The 23,106-nt window shown below is 33.9% G+C and overlaps 1 protein-coding gene across 1 annotated transcript in view; it reads right to left on the bottom strand.

Moving 5' to 3' along the window:
• The window catches only part of VPS13A (vacuolar protein sorting 13 homolog A (S. cerevisiae)), a 147,888-nt gene that overhangs the window by 10,403 nt on the left and 114,379 nt on the right, over window positions 1–23,106 (bottom strand). The window contains 17 exon segments of the mRNA XM_009882747.1: window positions 4,869–4,983; window positions 5,999–6,122; window positions 6,393–6,438; window positions 6,790–6,953; window positions 7,051–7,126; window positions 7,579–7,692; window positions 8,506–8,619; window positions 8,705–8,788; window positions 10,611–10,724; window positions 13,802–13,907; window positions 14,383–14,452; window positions 15,740–15,821; window positions 16,401–16,547; window positions 17,430–17,583; window positions 20,176–20,411; window positions 20,735–20,864; window positions 22,556–22,689. Coding sequence (XP_009881049.1) covers window positions 4,869–4,983; window positions 5,999–6,122; window positions 6,393–6,438; window positions 6,790–6,953; window positions 7,051–7,126; window positions 7,579–7,692; window positions 8,506–8,619; window positions 8,705–8,788; window positions 10,611–10,724; window positions 13,802–13,907; window positions 14,383–14,452; window positions 15,740–15,821; window positions 16,401–16,547; window positions 17,430–17,583; window positions 20,176–20,411; window positions 20,735–20,864; window positions 22,556–22,689 — 2,010 coding nt within the window.

Below are 23,106 nucleotides of genomic sequence, written 5' to 3' on the forward strand. Positions count from 1 at the left end.
TCCCTAAAGAAAATAATGTCCAATTTTTTTATTTTTTTTTTCTTTTCATTTTACTGAATTTTTAAAGAGCATCAGTTTCAGCTAGTTAGCTATTATACTTTTCACAGGTTTTGGTTCCATGAGTTAGAGAGAAATAAAATCCTAATATCCCAGGTGGTTCAATTTTTTGTTATCCTAAATCCAAATTATTTCTTTTCCTCATGTACATTCAGAGGAAGCTAAGCTCAAGACAAACAAGTAAAATATTTGTACAAAATGACTACATTTTTTATTAACATAAAAACTTCAAAAATAGAACTATTATCCATGAAAGAGACCAAATACTGTAAGGTATATAATCACATTTGCCAAGTATACTGGCAAAGTTTTTTACTGGTTTCTATTTATTATTTTTTTTAGTTAGCGTTCTACAACCTTTTTATCTACTGAGTAAAGAAAGAAGTCTTTTTAGATATATTGCCGTGGAATGTGAATTAGTGATACCTGACCCAGCAGTACTACCACTCATGCTAAATTTTAGTCTACATTCTGTAATGGTTTGTAGAATTGTAAGTTAAAAAACTTAAAAAGTTAGGTCAATTTGATTTAAAAAAAAGTATTATTTCTAAAAATCAATTGTTAAGTTTTGCAGAGATGCTTTTTCAGTCAAAAATGATTACATTTCTTTCTAAAGCTGTTTTAGAATGAGGGAAAATCTGTTTTGTTATTAAATTGACATGCATTGTCTTGTAAGACAGGTCACTACAGAAGAAAAACAAAATTTTATAGGATAAAAGAGAAATTGTACTAAAAACTAACTACTAACATATTCAAAGTTCCCAAAACCCAGTGAAGTTAAAAATGCAGCAGTCATCTTTCCATAAAGTTGTACCTAACGATTTCCTCAACTTTTAGGTATGACGAGTCCTTTTCCAGGACTGAAGTTTAAGACAATTTCCTACATTCTTCAAAGAAATACCTGAGATCCATTTGTTTCTGAAATATTCAAAATCCTTCCCACAATGTTTCAGGCAGTAACACATCGCAAGAGTGTCTTTCATCTACTTCAGCAAGACATCCTTTTGAGATTACAGTATTACAGAATAAGCAGCAATATATGATCTGTGGTCATCTTAAGCACCAGGAGTTTCAGCTAAAACAAGCTCTCAAGTTGAGTTTGTCCCCTCTTTTATTTGGCAGATTACAGGCACACATTCCTTGGCTCATTGCCCAAGAGACCAGACTGTACAGCAGTTTTGAAGGCACAGAGCCAGAATGAGTACTTATGGATTTTAATGTTTTTTTCCCCCTCAGAATTTTGATAACTGGTAGATAATAGACAATGAAGGACATGACATCGCCTTTGGTAAATAAGCAAATATTTTAGAAGCTCTTGTTGCTTTAGAGCAACTCTAATTCTTCAGATGTTGGCAGAACAGTTAATTCTTACTACAGTACTCATTGATATATAAGTATGTATTGCAAGACATCTTTAAAATGCAACACTAAAATCTAAATTCAGCAATAAACCACAAAAAAGAGTGAGAAAACTGTGCAAACATTCCAGTGAATAGAGAATAAAACAATTTTTAAAGAAACAAGTAACTTGTAAAGCTATATTGTAAAATTTATAATACAGAATTATAGTGGTTCAGTACTGTTTGTTCCCCCCATGCCCCTCGTGTATAGGTAAATAAAAAACTAAATACTTCAGCATGTTACATATGTTTTACTACACACAGTCTTGTAGAAGTACTGGTAGTTTCTCCAGCTGTCCATGATTTTACATAGGGTTTAGTTCTGGGGTGGATTTTTAGCTTTTTGTTGTTGTTGTTATGAAAACAAAAATACTGATTTAAGAACCAATAATTTTTGGTCACAATCACAAATAACTAAATAAACCGTTATTTCACACATCTAAGTATTCCAAAGGATACTACTTAAAAATTACAGTAAAACAAATGATAAAAGAAAAATTAAAGGGTTATGTTAAATGTGCCTTTCAAAATTCATGGATTTTATATGTTAAATACTTTCATAGGCCATTTAGTGTTTTTAAATAATCTAGTTCCAGGAAACACGATAAACAATTTTGGAACAGAACAGATGAATCCATTTTAGATATACTTTAGACATGTTTATTGTTAAAAATAAAAGCAGACAAAATACTTTTGAAATATGAAATAAAACAGTCAAACAGCATTTTAACACCAATAATGACTGTACAACTCAGTAAAGTTTTACTAAACACATTTAAAAGCATTCCATCTAGCAAATTATAAATAAAAACCTGTTAAACACATAAATGCAAAACCATTAAATACACTTGATAGAAACATATCTGGAAATAAACTCTAAGTCATGGTATTACTATTTCTTTATATTATTCAATACCATTTTCACCTAATGCCCAGTTTTCTCTATAAGACTATTTTTATTATATTCTTTGCTCCTTTCTCTAGCATTCATCATCATACAGTTTATTTACCCACATTTTTTTTTGCACAGTTTTAAAAATAAGATTTATTATCAGACAACCCCAATTTCTCAGTGGGAATTATAGCATCAACATTTAATACTTAAAAGGTCAAAAGAACGTGACAAAGGCCATGTATATCCTGTTACAGTCCGTATTATCCTAACTGTCATCATCATCACTACTATAGTGAGTCTTAGTCCATTCCCTGTAGGCCTGTCTTTTCTGAAAGCATGGTAAGGGAAGAAGAAAGCAGAAGTATTAGTTTTAAGTATTAGTTTGTCTGGCAAATTTGTTAATTAAAGCAAACTAAAACCCCAGAAAATAAATTCTGAAGTGACACCCTAGTTTAGGACACGGTATGAGCACTCAAAATCACCTATATCCTATTTCCTTTATTCAGCATATACAATCTCTAAATCACTAAAAGAAGTGTTATTCCAATCTAATCCAGTAATTCATTGAAAATGCTACAACACAGTGACTGCAGTCGGGCCAGTCACCAGACCTGTATGCATAGAAATAATACAAAAGGGAGAATAATCTTCTTTTCCCCATAAGAATATATTATGCTATTCAAACTGCTTCAGATAGGGAACACATGATACACTGAGTCTCATGCAAAACAAAGAAATGTCATTAGAACGGGAAACATTGAGAACCAAAGACATTAGTACACTTGAGGATAAAAGAAGGTTAAGACATCAAACATACTATTCTCAGAAATTAATTTTTGAAAAAAAATTATGCAATTCATTATGTTCTGATTTGACTGTCTACCGGGAGAATTACAACTCTGTTCGGATCTTTCAAACTTTTCTTCAAGAGTTGTTCTGCCTTAGAATCATCATTACTGAAAACTAATATGAAACATACAATCTTTCAACTTTAGCTGCTTTCAAATGGTGGCTGCCATCACAAAATATGACAGGCATTACATAAGGCAATGCCTTTATACTTTTATAAGTTGGATAATGGAAGGCGGCGGTACTGTACTGAACCACGTAACAGAGAAAAATTAGAATTACTTATTATATTGCAGAATGTTTTAAAGGTTTCTTAGGAAAAGAAGAAAATGCAAACATCAAAATTAAGAAGCAAAAGCAATGCAAAGTCATTAGAGAAGTCTGCATATTAGAGCTGGCACTGTTGTCTCGTTGCATTTGTTTTAGTGGGACACTTTAAAACAGAAAAGGGGATGTTTTGAAATTTATTTTCTTACCAAAAAGAGGAGAAAGATTAGCAATAAGTTTATGCCGTTCATCAGTAGTAGCTTCTAACTATGCTCTAGTTAAGGTAATACTGGTTTATAACACTGGCTTTAAAGTGGAGAGCACGGTTAAAGCTACCTCATTAGAGGTAGAGGCAGAGAGAGGCATACTATTTATTATCAAAGAACTTTCACAATCTGCTGAACTAGATCACCAGTGAATGGTATGGCAAACATAGCTGAGATACCCCAAACAGCACAATCCTCTTCTACTGGAAAACAAAAGACACGCTAATGAAATGCAGAAGAAACAGAAACAACCAACTTGGGACTTGACATGAAACAAACAGCTGGAGCAATTCTCAAAATAGTCTAAAGATCTCTCCAAAGGTTACTTCATACTTCGTTCTTATCTACTCCTCCAGAAAGGTAATTTCTGTACGACCTCTCCAACATTTTCCTGGCACACTGTGAATCCTTCAATGCATATTTTAAAAGTTCTGTTTACATTCATGCAATTGCTAATTACGACTTTATTTCTTATGTTTGAATATTTCTAAAATGCAGCTTTACTACTAACAGAGAAAAAATACAAACTTTGTAAGCTGCATAACAGTTGAAATTATTTTACTCTGATATCTGAGTCACATTTGCTTAAATGGCAGCTGCATTATTTAAGAATAACTGCTGCTCAGCATGTTCTTCATGCAAACAGTATTCCACTTCAAAATTATTTACATTCTTTCAACGGCTGCAGTATGACATAAGTACAGCTACTTTAAGTGTGTTTAAAATGGTATTTTGCATTAAATTGAGATTAAAAGTCACTGGTTAAAGTGTGTATTATAAAATCACTGAAAAAAGTATCTTTGTATTTATCATCAGTGTTTATCAAAAATAATAAAAATTAAAGACATAAACCTTTTTAATTACACATACAAACCTTTTTCTTCTTTCAAAATGCTCTGTATCTTACACAAACCTCTACAGATATGCTAGTATAAATCATGGTGTCATTCTCAAAAGCTGTATCATAGAAACTAAATCACCAAAGTAGTCATAAGCCTAAGAAATTAAATGAAGCTTCTTGACTACTAGGGTAAGGGATGGTAGGGAATTTAAGAAACGGGAATTTCTGTAAAATATTTGTTACAGCATAGGATGAGTTAAAATGTATGTCAAATCATCTTTCATTTTCTTCACCTGTAACATTTGACTTCCGGTTCCATCTCTTAATCTGTAAGGTCTAATAACTCCATCTTCACCAAAGAAGCGAGGTGGGCGCAGGCTTACCACATCTTCTGATGAATCTGCAACTCTGACAATAAAGCAGCAAATTTAACGTATGTGTCAATATCTCTACGCAGCTACAACATTTAGAGAAGGCTCTAAATTATTTTAAATACAAACTAAATTCAAGTACTAGCACAGCAACTGTTGTTGTCTACATCTGTAGTTTTGCATATGAATAGACATTAAGTAGGTATTCTATGAAACAGTAATAGATTTTACTCAGAAATCTATTTCAGAGAATGGTTATTAGAAAATTAGATGGCATACGGCAACATGCACCTGCAATACTTAATTAGTGTCTAAGTATTGTACTTCAAGACTTCAAAATCTAAGACATCTGTGCCCTACAAAACTTCTGCTCTGGTATTTTTCTTGCATTTCTCCGCTAAAGAAGTTAAAGTGGAACACAAAAGAGACTGGCAATCTTATGGCAGCAAAAGTGGCTAAGAACAGGGACGTTAAACAGCTGTATTCAGATGATGCCACTAAATGTCCTCTCAAAACACTTTCTCCTATTTCTTTATACATTACAGCACGAGATAATCTACAGCAACGGGTTTACTAAAGTGAGACTATCACAGTATTCAATATGCAGTCTTAACACAGTTCTCATTCTGAACAACCAGGACAGATCCTGGCATTATCTGGTAGTCTTGGAACTCATCTCACATAGTAATAATATAAAAAGTAACTATTAGTGCAGCTGAAAAGTCCATTTTTTACTGTATATTTGCAGTAAAAGGAAAAAAAATCAGCAACTGATGGAATTCTGATCTCTCAGGCTTTTAAACTATTTTTTTTGTTAAAGCTAGAAATACCTGAGATTTGATGTTGTGTTTTTTCAAATGCTACCAACTATGTATTTTTGAAGAGCCACTTATTTATTATATAAATAACAATATGGATATTTTTTTCTAGCTCATCTGCATTAATGACAAAGTTGAGAGATCTAGAAACACTGATGCAGAAGCGATACAAAGACACAATGTACTAATGTCTGTTTCATGCCATATGTCATTCTTCAAACTCATTTTACTTACTTTTTAATACCCTGAAACGTGCTGCTTGCCATGTCTATGATTCCTCCAGTAGGCCTAGCTACTGCTCCCACTAAGCCTTTTCCAACACCTTTGAAAAAACCAGCTGCTCCTTCTTTCTGAGCTCCTAAAAGGATTAAATGCAGCAAATTATAAAACACTGAATTTTTCTTACAATCTTAGCAAACTTAATTCCCATTTAATTAGAAATCTTATTTGATATGCAACTACATAGTCCCCTCCACATAAAGTTCACGTAAACAACGTTTAAACTAAAAGTCAGTAGGAATATAAAATCTTAATAAAAAGTTTTGTAACTCAGATTTATAATGTCTCATCAAGTATCAAGAATTTACCATCATATGAACAGTTAATGCATCAGAAGACCTAAACTTACCTCTTATTGGTTTTGTAACTATTCCTGTTATGCCACTGACAAAACCCTACCAAGAGAAACAAAAGAGACGTTACAAGTATGCTTTCAGATTATATTTTTCATTTTTCACATTTTTCTTACTACTTCATTGGCGAATAGCCTCAAAGTACATGTGTTAGAGTATTCTAAAATTCACTACAAGTTAACAGAATTAAGAGGCACCTGCTTCACAGTTCCTATTTCCTCTTCTACCATCGTGTATTTTTCTTTAAATCTATTGCTCAATTGTGGCCATATATTTGAAAAACCAGAATTAAAATAAAAAGTAACAACTCTCTGGTGACTACGACAGCCTCCATCTTTGTTAGTCTTGCTTGCATAAAATTCATAAATCTTTTTATAATTTTTTTCTCCTTACAGAAACTAATCCTTTTCCACCACGAGTGATGCCCTCTCTCAGACCAGTGGGCTGTTTATTCATGGCTTCTCTCCTTTTCTGCTGGTAATCCTCATCCATAGTTATCGCAGCTACTCCTTTTGCCATAGCACCAGTGATTCTCGATGCAGCACCAGCTAATCCACCTATTGTGAAATAAAACAAAGTAAAGTGCCAATGCCATTTAAAAATACCTATATTATTTACTATTAAGTATACTACCATGATAACACCGAAACTTACCTACAGCACCCCCCACTAGTGCTTTAAGTCCTAGTGCCATTCCTTCTATAAATTCTTCAGGACCCTGGATGGCTCCCTAAGGAAAAAAAAAAGGATGCACTTATAGCATACATTACACATTTTTAAGTCTTGTATTGGAATTTACATATAACGAAGAGAACAAGACTGCAAGACCGAGTGAGAAAGTACGAAAGTGCCCACGAGATCACCTGTGAGAGAAAGACTGTTTTTGAATACTAGTTCATTCCCTGAAGTCTGCTTATTTTAAGGCAAATAGCAAAAAGGATGATTTATTTTAAACTAAGAATGCTAAGTAACAGTCTTTTGCAAATTAAGTTAAAAGGCCTACTCTCTGCTTTTTATCTCACTTGAGTCTTCCAGTGACTTTTCCTGGGACTTTCACTTTCAATTTTCAATTCTAAATCTAAATTTAAAACCAAAAAACGTATTAATATATCCACCTTTTCAGTATCATTCATACCTAATTACTTGTGATACATTTCACAAGAAGGCAGCAGAGATCTTTACCTGGTAAGGTTCATAGAAGAATGCTTCTACTCCCTCAGACAAGCCTCGTATGAATCCAAATGGATTACCCAAGACATCAAGGCCAAGTATAAGAACATACATCTGTTTAATAGCCTAAAATAAAAACAGTTATTTGTAAAAATATTTCATAAATTACACTAAGACAAAGGCAAACAGTGTAGTATATCCAGATTTAAAAAAAGTGAAAATAACACAAGTTTAATACAAAAACCCCAATTATTTGGAAAAGTAGTAGTTGTATTAAAAAGGATCTTACAGTGAGTAAATCATATTAAGTCAGTCAAACAAACATTACTTCTTAAAAGCATTTCACAAATAACTGACATTAATGTTCTTGAGATTTCACAAAGCAAGCACATTACCTGGTTTTCTCTCATACTACAGGACAAACTTTGGTCTGTTTGTGTATGCTGAGAAAATTTTGTTGATTGTGACTGAAAAATGTTATAACTACATCTATATGAAGTGTGATTGAATTTATAAAAAAAGATTGTGCATCTCCGAGGAGACTAATAATTTTCAGTCTGAGAAAAGGAAGGGTCAGAGAACAATGGATAACCAAAGAGGGATCATAATTCATGTACTACTAATGTCCAAGAAAATGCATTAATATTCTGATGCCAATTCTGCTCGATCAGAGCTGCATTGTGTTCGCTTCCACTATTGATTCCAGCAAGTTTTGTTATCCTTGCCACTTTTTCTCTAGTCATAATTTAGAAACTGTACTTACCCCCAAAATAAAAGCAATAGAATCCAACTACTGAGTAATTGGTTTTATGTGCTTATGCATTTAACATTCATACAAACATACAAGGCTGAATTTTATTTATTTCCCTAGACCCAAAGTGCACAGTAGCATCTTCAAAATATAAATTTACTGAAATATTGAAATTTACTTATTCCAACCTGTTTTGAATAATGTCTGACAACAGCTGATTGGAGCTGCTGTGTAGTACAGAAGTGATAGCTGAGCTCGAAGAACGCCAACCTAAAAAAGAAAAGAAAAGAAAAAAGTAAGCCCTTATGCCAAGCAAAATACAATCCAACATACATAATATTGGTTTAATCTTTGGAAGTAATCTTTACAATCATATTTTCAACCTACTTAAAGACAGCGTATCAATTCATTCTTTCTTTCTTCTTTGTTACTATCTTCTCCACCCGTACTGAGAGAAAAGCTTAAGTGTAACTTCAGGATAAAAATGAGATTGAGAAATAACATGGTTGGTTAATAGAAGTATTATATTTCTATCTTTATAAACTTTTAGATTATTTAAAAATTGAGATGACATTTCTAATCTTGACTGAAATAAGACTGACTTCACAACAGAAAACACGTAGGGCAAAAAAAGTCACTGATATTTAAAGTCAAACTGAATAACTTGAACTACCTTTAAGAAAACAAGAGCTTGAAATTGCTTACTCATGCTTTCAGATAAGGCCTCCAGAATCTTTTAGCTAAGATTTAGGTAATTAGGTTGTTTCTATAACTAATAACTAAAATCAAAGCAGACTGAAAATTATAACATAGCATGGTGTCCAATCAAGCGTGACAAACAAAAGACTGAAACCAAATAATTATTAACAGAAATTCTACAGGTGCTAAATAAACACTGGAATATGCATACAAGAAAAACCCCACCTATGCAGACCTGAATTAACCAAAGTATTTGTTTCACAGGAATTAAGGTGACAGTCTCAAAACAGAAAAACATTCAGGAAAACTGGTCAAAAATCTCTATAGCACACAACTGTATTCAGCGGCTTTAAAAATCAGGTGAAAAGAAGTTATGCCTGTTCCTGATTCTCTGGTGACATCACCGTGTCTCATTCATTAATTTATGGTATAACAGAGCTTAACTATAGCTCATTTCGAAGATACATAGCTCGTCTTGCAGAATCATTGTCACAGCTCTATTTTGACTTCGTAATTGTTAAAGACTAATCTTTTATGAGAACCTGAACCCCATTTATTCCATCCTATCTCCTCCATGTAATTTTTCTTGTTAAATACGACAGAATTCATTCAAAAATAAGGTTTTTTTTTTACTTTGTTACAAAGCATTCACTTTGTTATCCTAACACATAAAGGGCATTTTACTTCTGTCAAGTCCTGAGCAGTTTTTGTAATAAAACAACTGGAGACATACCTAAAAAACATCTAAATGAAGACAAACTAAAACAGCTACTAAATATACTTAGAATGACTTAGGCTAAGCTGTTTACATAAAGCTAGCCAAGCATTTCCTGGAATTACCTGCTCTAATAGCAGACTGTTCCTAACATCTCACCAGATACTATAAAGAGGTAAAACTCAAACTGTTCTTTGATCCCATGGGATGGAGGGTAGATTCCCTTATTAAGAACTGTTACAGAGCCTACAAAGTACCATCACAGCTTTAACAATGTCAGCTATGCAATAATCAAAAACCAAAGACCAGTAAGCTAAAAATGCATGAGATTTAGACTGGGGCAAACAGGCTGTTGCTTCCATGTGAGTATGCACATAGTATTCAACAGCTATACCTGAATGTTTATGGAAAAGGAGAAATAGCAAAAAGGAGACTTCACTGGAGTCAAAAAATAAAGCTGCTTTTCCAGTAAGTAAGAAAAAAGCAGAAAATGCCATTGCACAGTAATGCTAGCTGTATAAGTTTTTTGGAAATTACCTCATTCCCCGATCCACAACACACTGTCTGCACACAAACTATAGCATTTTGCAAGGACCTCTTAAATAATACAAAAGAATTAATGTACATTAAGAAAGTCATGGATAGGACTGAAATCATGAACTCTACATATTTAATAATTTAATGTTTAATATTCAATAAATATTAATGTAAAACCCATATAAAGTTAGTGGTAACAATGAAAGCACTTTTCCAGGATATTTTTATTTTATTTTGTTCACTTCTACTATGTTTCTTCATTTCCAGTGCCTACTATCCTGCAGGAGACAAAAATTATTCAGTTAGAGAACAACTACAGGCTGTACTGTGAAAAAGGTATACCTTAATTGGAGAGATATGGAAGTATTCATACAAGCTGATTTGTGATGTATCCATTGATGACACACTCATCAGTTCTTCTTGAAGAGATTCAACATCCTTTTTGAAGAGTTCTAGCTGTGAATGCATTTTCAAAAAAATATTACTTCAAAATGTAGACTATATAAAACTACCATGCATTTGTCACTGAGATGCAATACATTGACTAATACTACTTACTCTCCTGAACTTACTTTTTTACTTAGAGTCAATATTTTAGAGAACTTTTCGCTAGTTTTTTTGCTGCCTTTTTTTGTATGAAGAGAACAAAATATATGCTTAAAACGACAATCCAATATACATCTATTTAATACTAAAACCAAAGCAAACCAAAATTTTTCTATGGAATTTAAAGTACCAAGTATTTTCAAGTAAAGTTTGGACAATTTTTACCTGGTTCAAACACAGGACATTACATATATATCCTTCTGAACACATAATACAGCACATAGGTTTTTAAATACAAAAAAACCTAGACTAAAGACTATTTTCTGTTATATAGAAACTACACTTTTCTGTAATCTGAGAAGACCTTAATCTAGCCCTTTTCTCCTTCAAAAGATAAGAGTTCCTTTACAACAGTTTTTAAGAACTGGCCAAGTATAAAAAACATTTTAAGATTTTTAAATAATAACAATTCTAAAGTTACAGTCAGAAAAGACTTAACCAGTCAAAGAAAATGAAGTTGCAACTGAAAATAATGTGAGAGGTCCTTTTGGAACAGTAAACCTAGGTACCATCTTGCTACTTAAACAAGCAAATCAGTGAAGGCACTAAACATTAAGTAGGGATCAAATCCTAAAATCATGCTTTGCAGTTCCACTAAAAATGACAGTGCAGAAGAGGGCCTCCTCTAACTTCTGTATTCAGTGATTCAACTCACAATGCTGATCTCAAATCATTCATCTTTCCACTGGGAGGGGAAAGAGAGAATAAAACACAACAATGTATTTTTTCCACTACAGAACCATGCACTGAAAATTAAAATAATTCTTCAAACTACCACAATAATCTAGAATTCACAGATACACCCGGTATCAACGGATGTATCAACAGACTACACCCTAGCACACTGCCAGGAATGACCAGTTTAGACTACATATTCCTGCATAAGAAAATACAGCAACATTTGTGAAACAATTCTAAAGTAACATTATTAATGTTCATTGAATGACTGCTTTGTTTAAGTAACCCTTTAAATTTCCTTATATTTCATATGTCACGATTAGAATGCTCGTTCTTACTATTTATATTTTTAAAGATTTTTAATTAACCTTATGATGTTTAACAAAACTGGACTCATCCAGCCTTTACAAAAATTACATTACTCAATTTTTCTTCAAGAGTTTATAATACAATAAGGAAAGACTATCTAGAAATACATGCTTAGGTCTTGATTTAGAGAAAGGTGCCTCTCACCAGAGAGGATATCATTCTTTATGTGAAAATTTTACTTAAAATTTACATTAGCACCAAGAGACAAGAGTTCCTAAGTCAATAAGCAATTAACATGTTTTGTGAGTCTTTCTAAAATTGTGGGGTCACTAGAGCCCTGCAAAGAACCCACAGGCTTCAAATTACAGCAACAGGAAAGAAATAAAGGACTAGGAAGACTCAACTAGATCTTCATGCCTGATAACCCCAAACTAAGGTAACTACACAAGTGTTCTGTAAACTGGACAATACAATCAGTTTTCCTTTATCACAGGCCAGGAAACAAGCTTCAAACAACCCATCAAAGTCAGAATCTTCTTTTTAAAATTCAAAACAAAGAACTCCATATGCTTAAGAAACAAAATTAGGAAACTGAGGGTATATTTAATACGTTATATCATGCAAGAGTAGCAAATTTATTTAGATGAAAATATCTACTGAACTACAATCCATAGCAGACAAGTCTTGCATCAATTTATTCTGCTGTAAACTTCCAAAATTCTAACAAGATTCCTATCTTGCTTGAAGTGTTATTCCAGAAATTAATTACCTTGTTGTTCCACGTTTCCTTCTAATTTTCAGTTTGTATTTATAATGGAGCAACTTTTTAATCTTTTCTCCTTATTTTAGCATAATCTCTGAGCAGTAATACTTTTTTAGTTTCTGATGTGTAGATATGGAGAAATAAAAACAAAGCTGCCTTTCCAGCACACATTTCACTTGCCACACTAAGACAATACCTCTTAATGCCCCATCAAAAAGGACCTTTTTGCTCTACTCATCCAGGCAGATCTTTTATGCAAATATTTCTGGTTCATTCTCCACTAGCAGCATCTTTGAGATACAAACAAAACCAATACACTTGCTGCTAAATAATTTATTAGTTCATTGCATACTGACACTCAAATTTCAATACTCTTAACAAGAACTACATGCCCCATATACATCAGAACTACACTGTATCAATACAACTTATCAACTTTTTTGGTTTTCTTCAGCAAATCCAAGAAACTCTCGCTCCTCTGTTGCTTTATGGTTGTATCTGAAGTTTTCCCAAGCAGAATACGTTGTACTTCATGTTATTATATTTTATTTTATGTCTACTCTTCCTATGTACAAACTCCTCTCATTCTCCCTGTACAATAATTCAATTCCTTCCCAGTGCCCTCTCCTCTCCACTTAGTATCAACATGTCAACTACATCACCTTCCAATTTTATAGTTTTGCATAAAATTACTGAAGGCACTTTTACATTCTAATCAACCTCTCTCCATTCATTTTACATTCTTTTGCTCTCAAGGACAGATAAGTTTCAGTGATTTCCTGGCCAAGATTTTCCTAGATTTATTTTTATTTTTTTAAATAAGCTACATTAAGGAAAAGAGTATTATTTTCACTTCCTTCCTGTCTTTGGTTCTTAATTAACTGATCCCTCAGGCATTAGTAAGACCAAAGAGTCTACAACAGCATTAGTTTCCTTCTTTTCAGAAGGGTTTGAAGTCTTCTTTGCATAGCAGGCAAGATGAGGATAAAGGAAAGAGCTACCTCGGGCAATGGTAACTCTTAAAAACCTCACAGCTTCATATTAGTCACAGACAGAGCAATTTGCCAGTGTTACAGACACAGAAGACCAAGTTGTTTTGGTTTTAGTTTTTAAAAATATAAATTGAATGATTACAAAATTCAAATCTATTCATCTTTAAACAACAAAAGGTTTCTACCTCTTGGTCACTTGGCACTTCAGTCTGTGTAAAGAATTCAACCAGTGCATACAGGAAGCCAAGATCTAATCTGAGATCCATCTCTTGAATCAGGACCTTAAAATACCTACACACGAAACAAAATAATTGTTAAAAGTGTTTTACGAAAACATGTAACGTGTAAAATATAATCCAGGGTATTTAGGCCACTTATGTATTGACTTCAGGTACTTTGTTGGGGTTTTTTTTTTTGAGGGATTTGCCGTTACTGGTGAAAAGAAGGCTTCCCACAGTGGTGTAAGATAAACACATTTCCTGTAGCCAGAACTATTTTAATCAAGTAGCAGCATTAAACACTATATATAGCACCACTAAACAGAGAGCTTTTCTAAGTTACAAAAGACTAATAATCTGCATAGAAGAGACACTTAAAAATCCTTGCTTTACTCTGCAATTATCTGGATAATAAAGTGCTCTGATCTTTCAGAGAAAGTCAGTGTAAAGTTATCTTGCATTATGTTTGCCTCCATAATAATTTTTATTTTAAAGCTTGATTAAATATAATCAATAGCAAAAGAGATAGAACATGTCAAAATACTTACTTAATATGAGATATTTGTGAATGTCCTGCAGTTCTCATGACAATACTGACATCAGTAAATGGTTTTGGTGCTATGAAGTTGTAAAATAAAAAGAGATCAGCACAGATTTTTATATGATGTACATATCTTTCTATTTTTGATATGAAAATGTCATATACGTTCAGGATTATCCCAGTCCTGTAAAGTAGGATTACATAATGGATGTGACTGGCAAACAACTAAGTCAGGGAAAAGAGCAGGAACAGAAAGGAACAGGGAGACAAGGATGAAATGAAACCAAAATTGTATTTCACTGATCTTTGAAAATCTGCTATTTTCATTTAAAGCAAATTAATATTGATATAATCTTAGACTTATATGATTTCCCTCATTGTGGAAAAAGATTCTTCAATGGTTGATACAAAAATATAGACTAAACACTAAAAATAGTTCGACAGATTTATGCACTCTAGCTTGAAATTGATCATATTTAGATCGAACACCTGACAACTTACTAGCTTCTGTACAAAATTACAAGCAGTGTGCTTTGTTCCAATCCAGAATCCCCCCGGAGATTACTCTAGTGTTCATGTGGCTTTGCCCTGAATGAGTTTATGGAAGACTACATAGTATACTGACATTGAGCTCTACGCTCCAAGCAATGGAAAAGACAGAAGGCTACTGACAGAACAGGCGAAATATGAATTTGCCATCTATGGCAATTATAAATGGTGCCTCACATGGCAATTTTGATTTTAGACTAGCACCAGCACGTATTTCTTTTCTTATTATATTATTTCAGATAGGTCACTAGGTCATCTATTGCTTGCAAGCAAAGAAAAAAAAATAAACTACATGATTAAGATAAACAATTTATGTGGGGCAGTGGGTAAAAATCAGATGACTAAAGATGAAAAGTGAATCCTCACTCCAGAACTCCAAATGCAAGTGATAGAGAAATGGCACAACAGATTCACTACCACCAAGATAAGCAACGTTTTGATCATTTCTTATCTTCAGCAGGCAACTCGTTTCAGTTGTGGTCTGAATGTTCTGTTTTAAGTTTGATCCAAACGTAGCTGTCACATTACGATCTCCAAGAGCACTGAATTAGCGTGTCAAAAAGATGTCCTTAAAAGATACGATATTGATGGTTGAAAGAAATTTTGATTTCTTCTGTTAACTGTTTAAATGGTTTTATGTTTATCTTCTGTGTAGAGAAAACTCCTGCCCTGTCTGTAACATCAGTATTTGTGTTATCTGTAGTCAGTAAGCTTATACAGACTTCATCTGATAAAAGTGACATGGTTAACTTCAGTACAAGCAAGTCATCTTGTCATTTTAGAAGTAAGGATTACGTTAAACTAGAACAACAAACCTGAATCCAAGGTGATGGACTTTGGAGGTTTAATAGGATAGAACACAAAGGGAAATATGGCTCCAGGAATCTGGTTTTGTATCTAATAGGGGTAAGGACAGGACAAGGTGCAGCACGTTAGCTTTTCAGTAGTGAAATATTTTAAAATCAGGACAAACACAAGAATTACAAACATTACCTGTAGCATTCCACCAATTCAAAAGCAGAAAAAAAGACGCCGTTATGGTTCAAAACATTCCTGTTTCCAAAATGAAATAATCCAATCCAAATAGTCTAGAAAAAGCTTCTCTAAGTCGGTGGTAATAAATGGTCCACAGAATTTTTGCAAAGAATTTGTTTTCAAAAACATATGCAAGGCAACAAATTGTGCCTTTTTTTTTTTTGGTGGTTGTAAAGAAAACCACAAGAAAAAGCAAGAAAGATGAATGGTAAATGTTTTTCCTGAACAGACATACTTGTCTGTTTGTTGGGTTTTTGTCCCAGAAGCATTTAAGGGGTATTTCCAAAGACTGAGAAGCACTGACATAAAAGCCAGTGAGCACAATGAAATTCAAAACATGACAAATCCGAACAATTCTAAAAATAAATCCAAGTTTCCATAAAAATTGCTTTTTTTTTTTTTTTTCCAATAAATAACTTCCTGGTTTTTGACAAGACTCACCTGTATCCTGTAAATTTGAATTCTGAAAGACTTCTGATGTGCAGATGAACTGTATTCTACTTTTAAAGCTGGCAGATAATTCCTTCTGATAGGAATCTCATTTGGTTGCTGGATTTTCATGTTCAGTCCATTAGGAGTTAAACATACCTATTGTATTATTAAAGAAAATTTGGTATGTTATGTGTTTCAAAAGACTGCTTTTTATGATATACTTTAAAATTTACACTGTTCATTAATATTGTAAAGATAGCTTAGCTGTAAAAGTTTTGCAGCTTCTAAGTCCCAACTTCCGTTCATTTAAAACAAATTTTGTAATAAATTTCAGTAGCAGGAAAACTACAAAATATTGCATTATATGGGGGATTACCAGCATTTAATAAATGGCTTTCTAGAGGAAAGGCAGAGTAATAAAATATAACAGTATACAACTGAGATAAAAATTGGCTCATTTACCTATACCATGTTCATTTATCTTCAACACCATTCTAACGAGTAACTAGAATTTAACAACGGACAAAGACAGCAGCATTTGGAGAATAATGTGCTTCTACATTCCAGAATAATTTCTGGAATTATTTTTTTTCATATGTTTGTGGTTGAATGATACAATTGAATTATCCCACAATAAGGCACTTGAAAAATACAAGATTTTGTGCTAAAACAAACAAACCAACCAACCCAAACTAACACCCTGCCCATCTCCCCACTATAACAAATGAACCAAATGCAAAGCTTCCTTACTGCAGCTTCATGCATTTTTAGTCCCCTGACCTTCAAAAATGTTACACTTCAATTTCAAAGTTAGAGGCTAACAAAAAGAAGTCTATAGCAAGGTTTCAAACTTTCATGTACTTTTTTTTCCAATGATTTTTTTTTCTAGACAGAGATAAAGAAGGGGTTTCAAATGGATTTGGTAAATCAATCATCTTAATTTTCACTGGAAGTTTCTACAAAGATAGTAAAATTGACATGTTATCTTTTTCCTGTTTATACATGTAAACAATAGAATTAGAGAACTAACAGTATTACCAAAACATTTGATTCCAACTCGATAATCTTATTTTCTGAAGGGGTTAGTTCACTGTAATCTTTGAATTCTTGTTCTAATTTGTCAGTCTGCTTAACACTCATGGGTCTCCATCTTGACTTCTTCTTGGGTTTTGTCTCCCAAACCACATCAGAGCTTCAAAAACAAAACAAAGTACAAGAGAGAAGGATTAGCTATTTCAAAACAAGTTTCACCTACCATAGTATGGCTTTTAGTAGGTTAGAACTATGGAATGAGACATCACATCATAAAGCACTACTGTAGTAAATAAAAGTGACCCAAATCACCCACTGCCTTCTTGGTACTAAGTAGAAGTGAGTCTCTCCAACATAATGCAAAAAAAAAGTTAAGACCAAGCCTGTATAACTCCTCACTTTGATGAAGACGGGTATGGAACTGAGCTCCATCAGGAAGCTCAGTTTCAGCAGTACTGCCATACTCTATTCTACAATCTCAATGCAGTTTTCTGCATATACTCCCACATACATTTTGGCATAACTGAATTTACTAGAAATTAAGAACTTCTTAAGTCAAGGCAAAATGCCTCCTGAACTGCCTCTTATTTTTGATACCTAGTTTCTTCACTCTTTCTGTGTCAATCAATAGGTGGTGATTTTGGTTTACATGTTTCCTCTACTGATTTTATGGTGAGGGTTTTTGATTTTATTTGTTTTGGTGGTTTTTTTCCCCACGGTATCCCAAAATCAGTTCTTTTTTCTTGTCTCGCACTTTTATTATTAATAATCCTTAAAGGGCACTCGACTCTGCTTAATTCCACTGCTTCTGCGAGAACCTCTTGTGTCAGATTTCACCTTACAGTCAAATTGAAGGCATGTGATAGGACACAAACCAACACTATCAGACACATGGAGGGTATTTCTTCTTTCCACAAGTTACTCTATACCCCACAATGACACAGCTTTCCAGACACAGTCCCCCTAATCCAGTCCCTTTTAGCTACATCTGTGTCTGTGTTCGGATACATCAATGGCAGAACCACACAAAAAAAAGGTGAGCTAAAGGGCAAAACACCAGCTAAAAAAAAAGAGTACTGCCTTGAAAGGGTCTTTCCCTTTTTTTTCCTCTCCCTCCCCCCCACAGTGTTCTGTGATCCCAGAACTGGCATAGTGAAACTTCTTTCTGCATCAAGTTACATACAAACTTCCTTTTTTGTTCTTTTTATAACAAGACATTCGCGAGTAGGAACATTCTGAATAATATGGTTTTCTGTTCCTTGGGTATGGTGAAATCTCTTATCCTCAGAAAGAGATTTCAGAAGTTTGATATTCACTCAGGTTTTAACAAGAAAACAATACCAACTATAAGCACTGCCAGACTACTGACTATGGATGACTGCTTCCAAAAAACCACTAATTCAGTGAGATCTCAACACCACTTTGAATCTAGGCAATTAGCTGCCATTTTTAATAGAGTGCTTCCACTGTCTACATAGTTATCAGAGATCAGTTTCTCAGGTGAGGGCATTTCCTTTGTGAATGAGAGGGATTTTCTTTGTGAATGACAGATGTGAATACATGAAGTATATGTGAGATGCAAAGAATTAATCAAGAGAAACCACCCTCAATCTAGCAACCTCATGGCTAAGAATACACAGAAGTGTGTGGATTCTAAAAAGCCCCTGTTTAAATATATTTATTATCACAGAATCATAGAATTGTCTAGGTTGGAAGGGAACTTTAAGATCATCAAGTCCAACCATCAACCTAACACTGCCAAAACCACCACTAAACCACATCCCTAAGCACCACATCTACCCAATCTTTTAAATACCTCCAGGGATGGCCACTCCACAACTTCCCTGGGCAGCCTGTTCCAATGCTCAACAACCCCTTCTGTGAAGAAATTCTTCCTAATATCCAATCTAAACCTCCCCTGGTGTAACTTGAGGCCATTTCCTCTTGTCCTATCACTCGTTACTAATGAGAAGAGGTCGACCCCCACCTCTCCACAACCTCCTTTCAAGTAGTTGTAGAGAGCAATAAGGTCTCCCCTCAGTCTCCTTTTCTCCAGGCTAAACAACTCCAGTTCCCTCAGCCGCTCCTTCTAAGACTTGTTCTTCTGACCCCTCACCAGCTTTGTTGCCCTCCTCTGGACATTCTCCAGCACTTCAATGTCTTTCTTGGAGTGAGAGGCCCAAAACTGAACACAGTACTCGAGGTATATATGAGATATAGATACAGATAGATAGATAGATAGATAGATATGAATGATAGCACACATTTCTTAAGCATTGCATAGTTTCTTTTCTGCTTCCCTCTGAAATGTTATAGTAGAAAACCTAAAGTATTAGTTGGAGTCACCATAATTTCCCAATCAAAATGAAAAAGAACTACAAGCTGCTTCTGCATCAATATTCTCAATGAAGAATGCAGCAACTTGTTTCTTTATTAAAGATAGAAAAATCCACTGACACAAACTACCCACAGGCTTTACTCCTCAAAATTCTATTATCACTCCACAAACTACACAGACAGGAAATACCTCTGTTCAATGTATTGGGAAGTTTGCCATACAGAGTTACAATTACACGTTGCAAAAAACACATACATCCAAATACAGAAAGCATATGCATTAATATAAAACACAGTGAAAGCATTTCTCTTTACAACAGGAAAACATAATGATTTAGTTCTCCCTCAAAATGAAATTCAGTGATTAAAAATACCTGAAGTTAAACATTTTAGACTGTTACACACAAAATGTTACCTTGTAATTCCAATGTAGGACACCTCTTGCTTTGTATAATTATTAACCAACGAAATTCCAACATCTTGCAAAGACAGAACTATTTCTTGTTCTGCCAGTTCTGCTTTTACACTTTCATATGTCAATTTAAATACATTCTCATCTTCAGTAATCAGGACAATACGTTGCAAACCTTCAAAAAATGACACTAGATAGATCACTTTTCTACAATCCAGCCTGAGTATTTCCATTTTGTCCTATGAACAAGAGAGAAAAAGTTTTTACAACTCTATTAATCATTCTACTCCACAAGCAAATGCAAAACTCTTAGCAACATTAACAACAACAGAAGAAATTTTTTAAAGGTACAGCAGGCTCTCTCCCACAGACACGCTTTTGAACTGAAGACAATGCTTACTGGCACAAGCTCCAGCAAACACAGCGTTGTTACTGTTCTGTGATCGAACCTCATACATGAAGTTGATGATCATACTCATTACATATGGAATTTCAGACATACACTTATGAACAGGATAATAAACTAAACAGCATTAAAAGGAGATTTAGATAATAGACATACCTCTTTTGGGGTAACTTCTTCAGTTCTATTTCCACACTTCCATTTCAATTTTCTAGATCCTGCTGGATCTGCCCAAGTATACAATACTGCCTTATTTGGCTGAAGACAGTCTTCCAATTCACTGAGGGAGCTAGAACAAAGTAATATTAAATTAAAATGTCAATGAATATGTTGTGTCAACAACTTTTGCATTCCAGCATTTCAACAAGAACACTTCAATTATTTTTTCAAATAATGAAAACAAAAACTTAAAACAACATTGTGCGTGAAAAAACATGCACAAAACCATCTCAGGACAATAATAAAAACAGTATTTACACTTGAAAATACATATGTTACTTTAGAAATAAAGTATCAATAGTAAATTTAAAATACTCATTGTCTTCTCCGCTTGTGATTAACAAGGAAACATTAAGTAAAGAAACAAAAAAACCCACCAAACAGTGGAGCTTACAAGCTAAAAGGAAAATCCAGGATTTGTGCTGCGTAACATTAATACTCCAAGAGAAGAAAAGTGTGTTCAAAATCCTTTGTTTAGTAAAGTCTTCCCCTATATGATTTGTTGAAGGTACAAAAGTGCAGTGTTTAGTATCTGAATACAGTGGATATTTTCAAACAGATTTTAAACTCCATTCTGCTCACACGGAGTTAAAAACTGGTGGACTTGTCTTCTATGGTGCTCTGAAAGAAGCCTACCACAGGAGCGGAAGTGGAGAGGGAGGTGCTGATCTCTTCTCCCTGGGATCCAGCGACAGGACATGTGGGAATGATTTAAAGCTGTGCCAGGGGAGGTTCACACTGGACTTTAGGTAGCATTTCTTTACCAAGAGGGTGGTCAAACACTGGAACAGGCGTCCTAGAGAGGTGGTCAATGCCCCAAGCCTTTCAGTGTTTAAGAGGCATTTCAACAATGGATAAAATCCAAAGCAAAGAACTGACTGTATTCTTCAGACAAACAGGAACATGCAGCTGCAAGCTTAATTTGACTAGCTGCTCTTCCACTTTTCAAGTGAAAAATCTTTAAACACTTCTCTGATTGAGTGAGAGGAAAAAATTACTCTTCTCTGATTGAGGAAAAAATGGCAGAAGCTGTTCAGCTTTTAAAAGAAACAGGTAAAGAATCCTGTAGATAAGCTTGCACTTCTCAGCATAGCACACAGTATCTGCATATGGTAGCAAAGCATTACAAAGACATTCCACACTGAGAACGGAACCAGTATAGCTGCGTACAGGTGCAGAACCAAATTTTCATTGATTGCAGATAATATGTATTTGTTAAAATAATTTTAGTCTGTCTTGACAAGATTTATTTAACTACCTACCCATTTTTCAGTCTCTTCCCTCATCTCATGTATAACTTTTTAAACCATTCTTTCAGCTAAATCTCAACTAAGTATGATAGAACAGTAAAAGTCTCAAATCTAATTACATTACAACTCATTTGTAGCTTCTTCTGCACAGTCAGTACCCACACAGTTCCAGAAAAGCCAAGCACATCTTTTGTCCCCTACCAACAATGTAAAGGAATGTAGAGGGCAAGGCCACAAAATTCATATAAAAAGAAACCAGAGAGCTTCCTTAGCTCACAAAATAGCTTCTGTACTTGTAGAAACAGGCACCTAGCACTACGTAACACTGCTCTGTTAACAATTTATCTTCTTTAATTTATAAAATAAGAGACTTTTGGGTGCTCTGACAAAATTAGACAGCCATTTCTTAAAAAAAAATTGGCTTCTTAAGAAACAGGCATGCTTACAATACATGAAATAACAGTTCAAATGTCTCCCCGCAGACGTCCACACTAAAACTCTTCTTACATACCTTTGTCCATACTCAATAATTTCCTCTTTAGTATGGTTTATCAACAGAAATGGAGCTGCGCCATCATGGTAATTAGAAAAGGTAATCACTGTAGAATGTTCAGTCAGGTTAACATCCACTGTAATTCCTCCAAGCTAAGAGATGTAAAAATTATAAAGTAAGCAACAGTGTAATGAATTTTTAGTAAAACAAATTTAAATATTTTGGAAAACTTTTACTCTCATAAGATAAAAACATCAAATAGTCAAACAAACAACCTGTTTTAGCATATCTTTAAAATATTTCCCAGATCCCTACTAAGTAACAGGCATTGCACTTATAGTTATCAAAACCACAGAGGCATTCTGCACTGTCAAAATTTAGGCAGGTAGTAGAAGAATCTTCCTTGAACCATTCATACACATTAATGCCCTCCAAAACATTCTACTGTTAAAACCACTCTTATATTTAAAAACTACCGCTAGATGAGATTGTAAGTAATTTAAAAGTAAATTTATCTTATATAAAGTAAGTAACTTATATTAGTTCTAAATAAGTAAGAGTAAAGTAAC

The sequence above is a fragment of the Charadrius vociferus genome, unplaced genomic scaffold (genome assembly GCF_000708025.1).
Source record: "Charadrius vociferus isolate BGI_N301 unplaced genomic scaffold, ASM70802v2 scaffold560, whole genome shotgun sequence".
In the NCBI taxonomy this organism is placed as follows: domain Eukaryota; kingdom Metazoa; phylum Chordata; class Aves; order Charadriiformes; family Charadriidae; genus Charadrius; species Charadrius vociferus.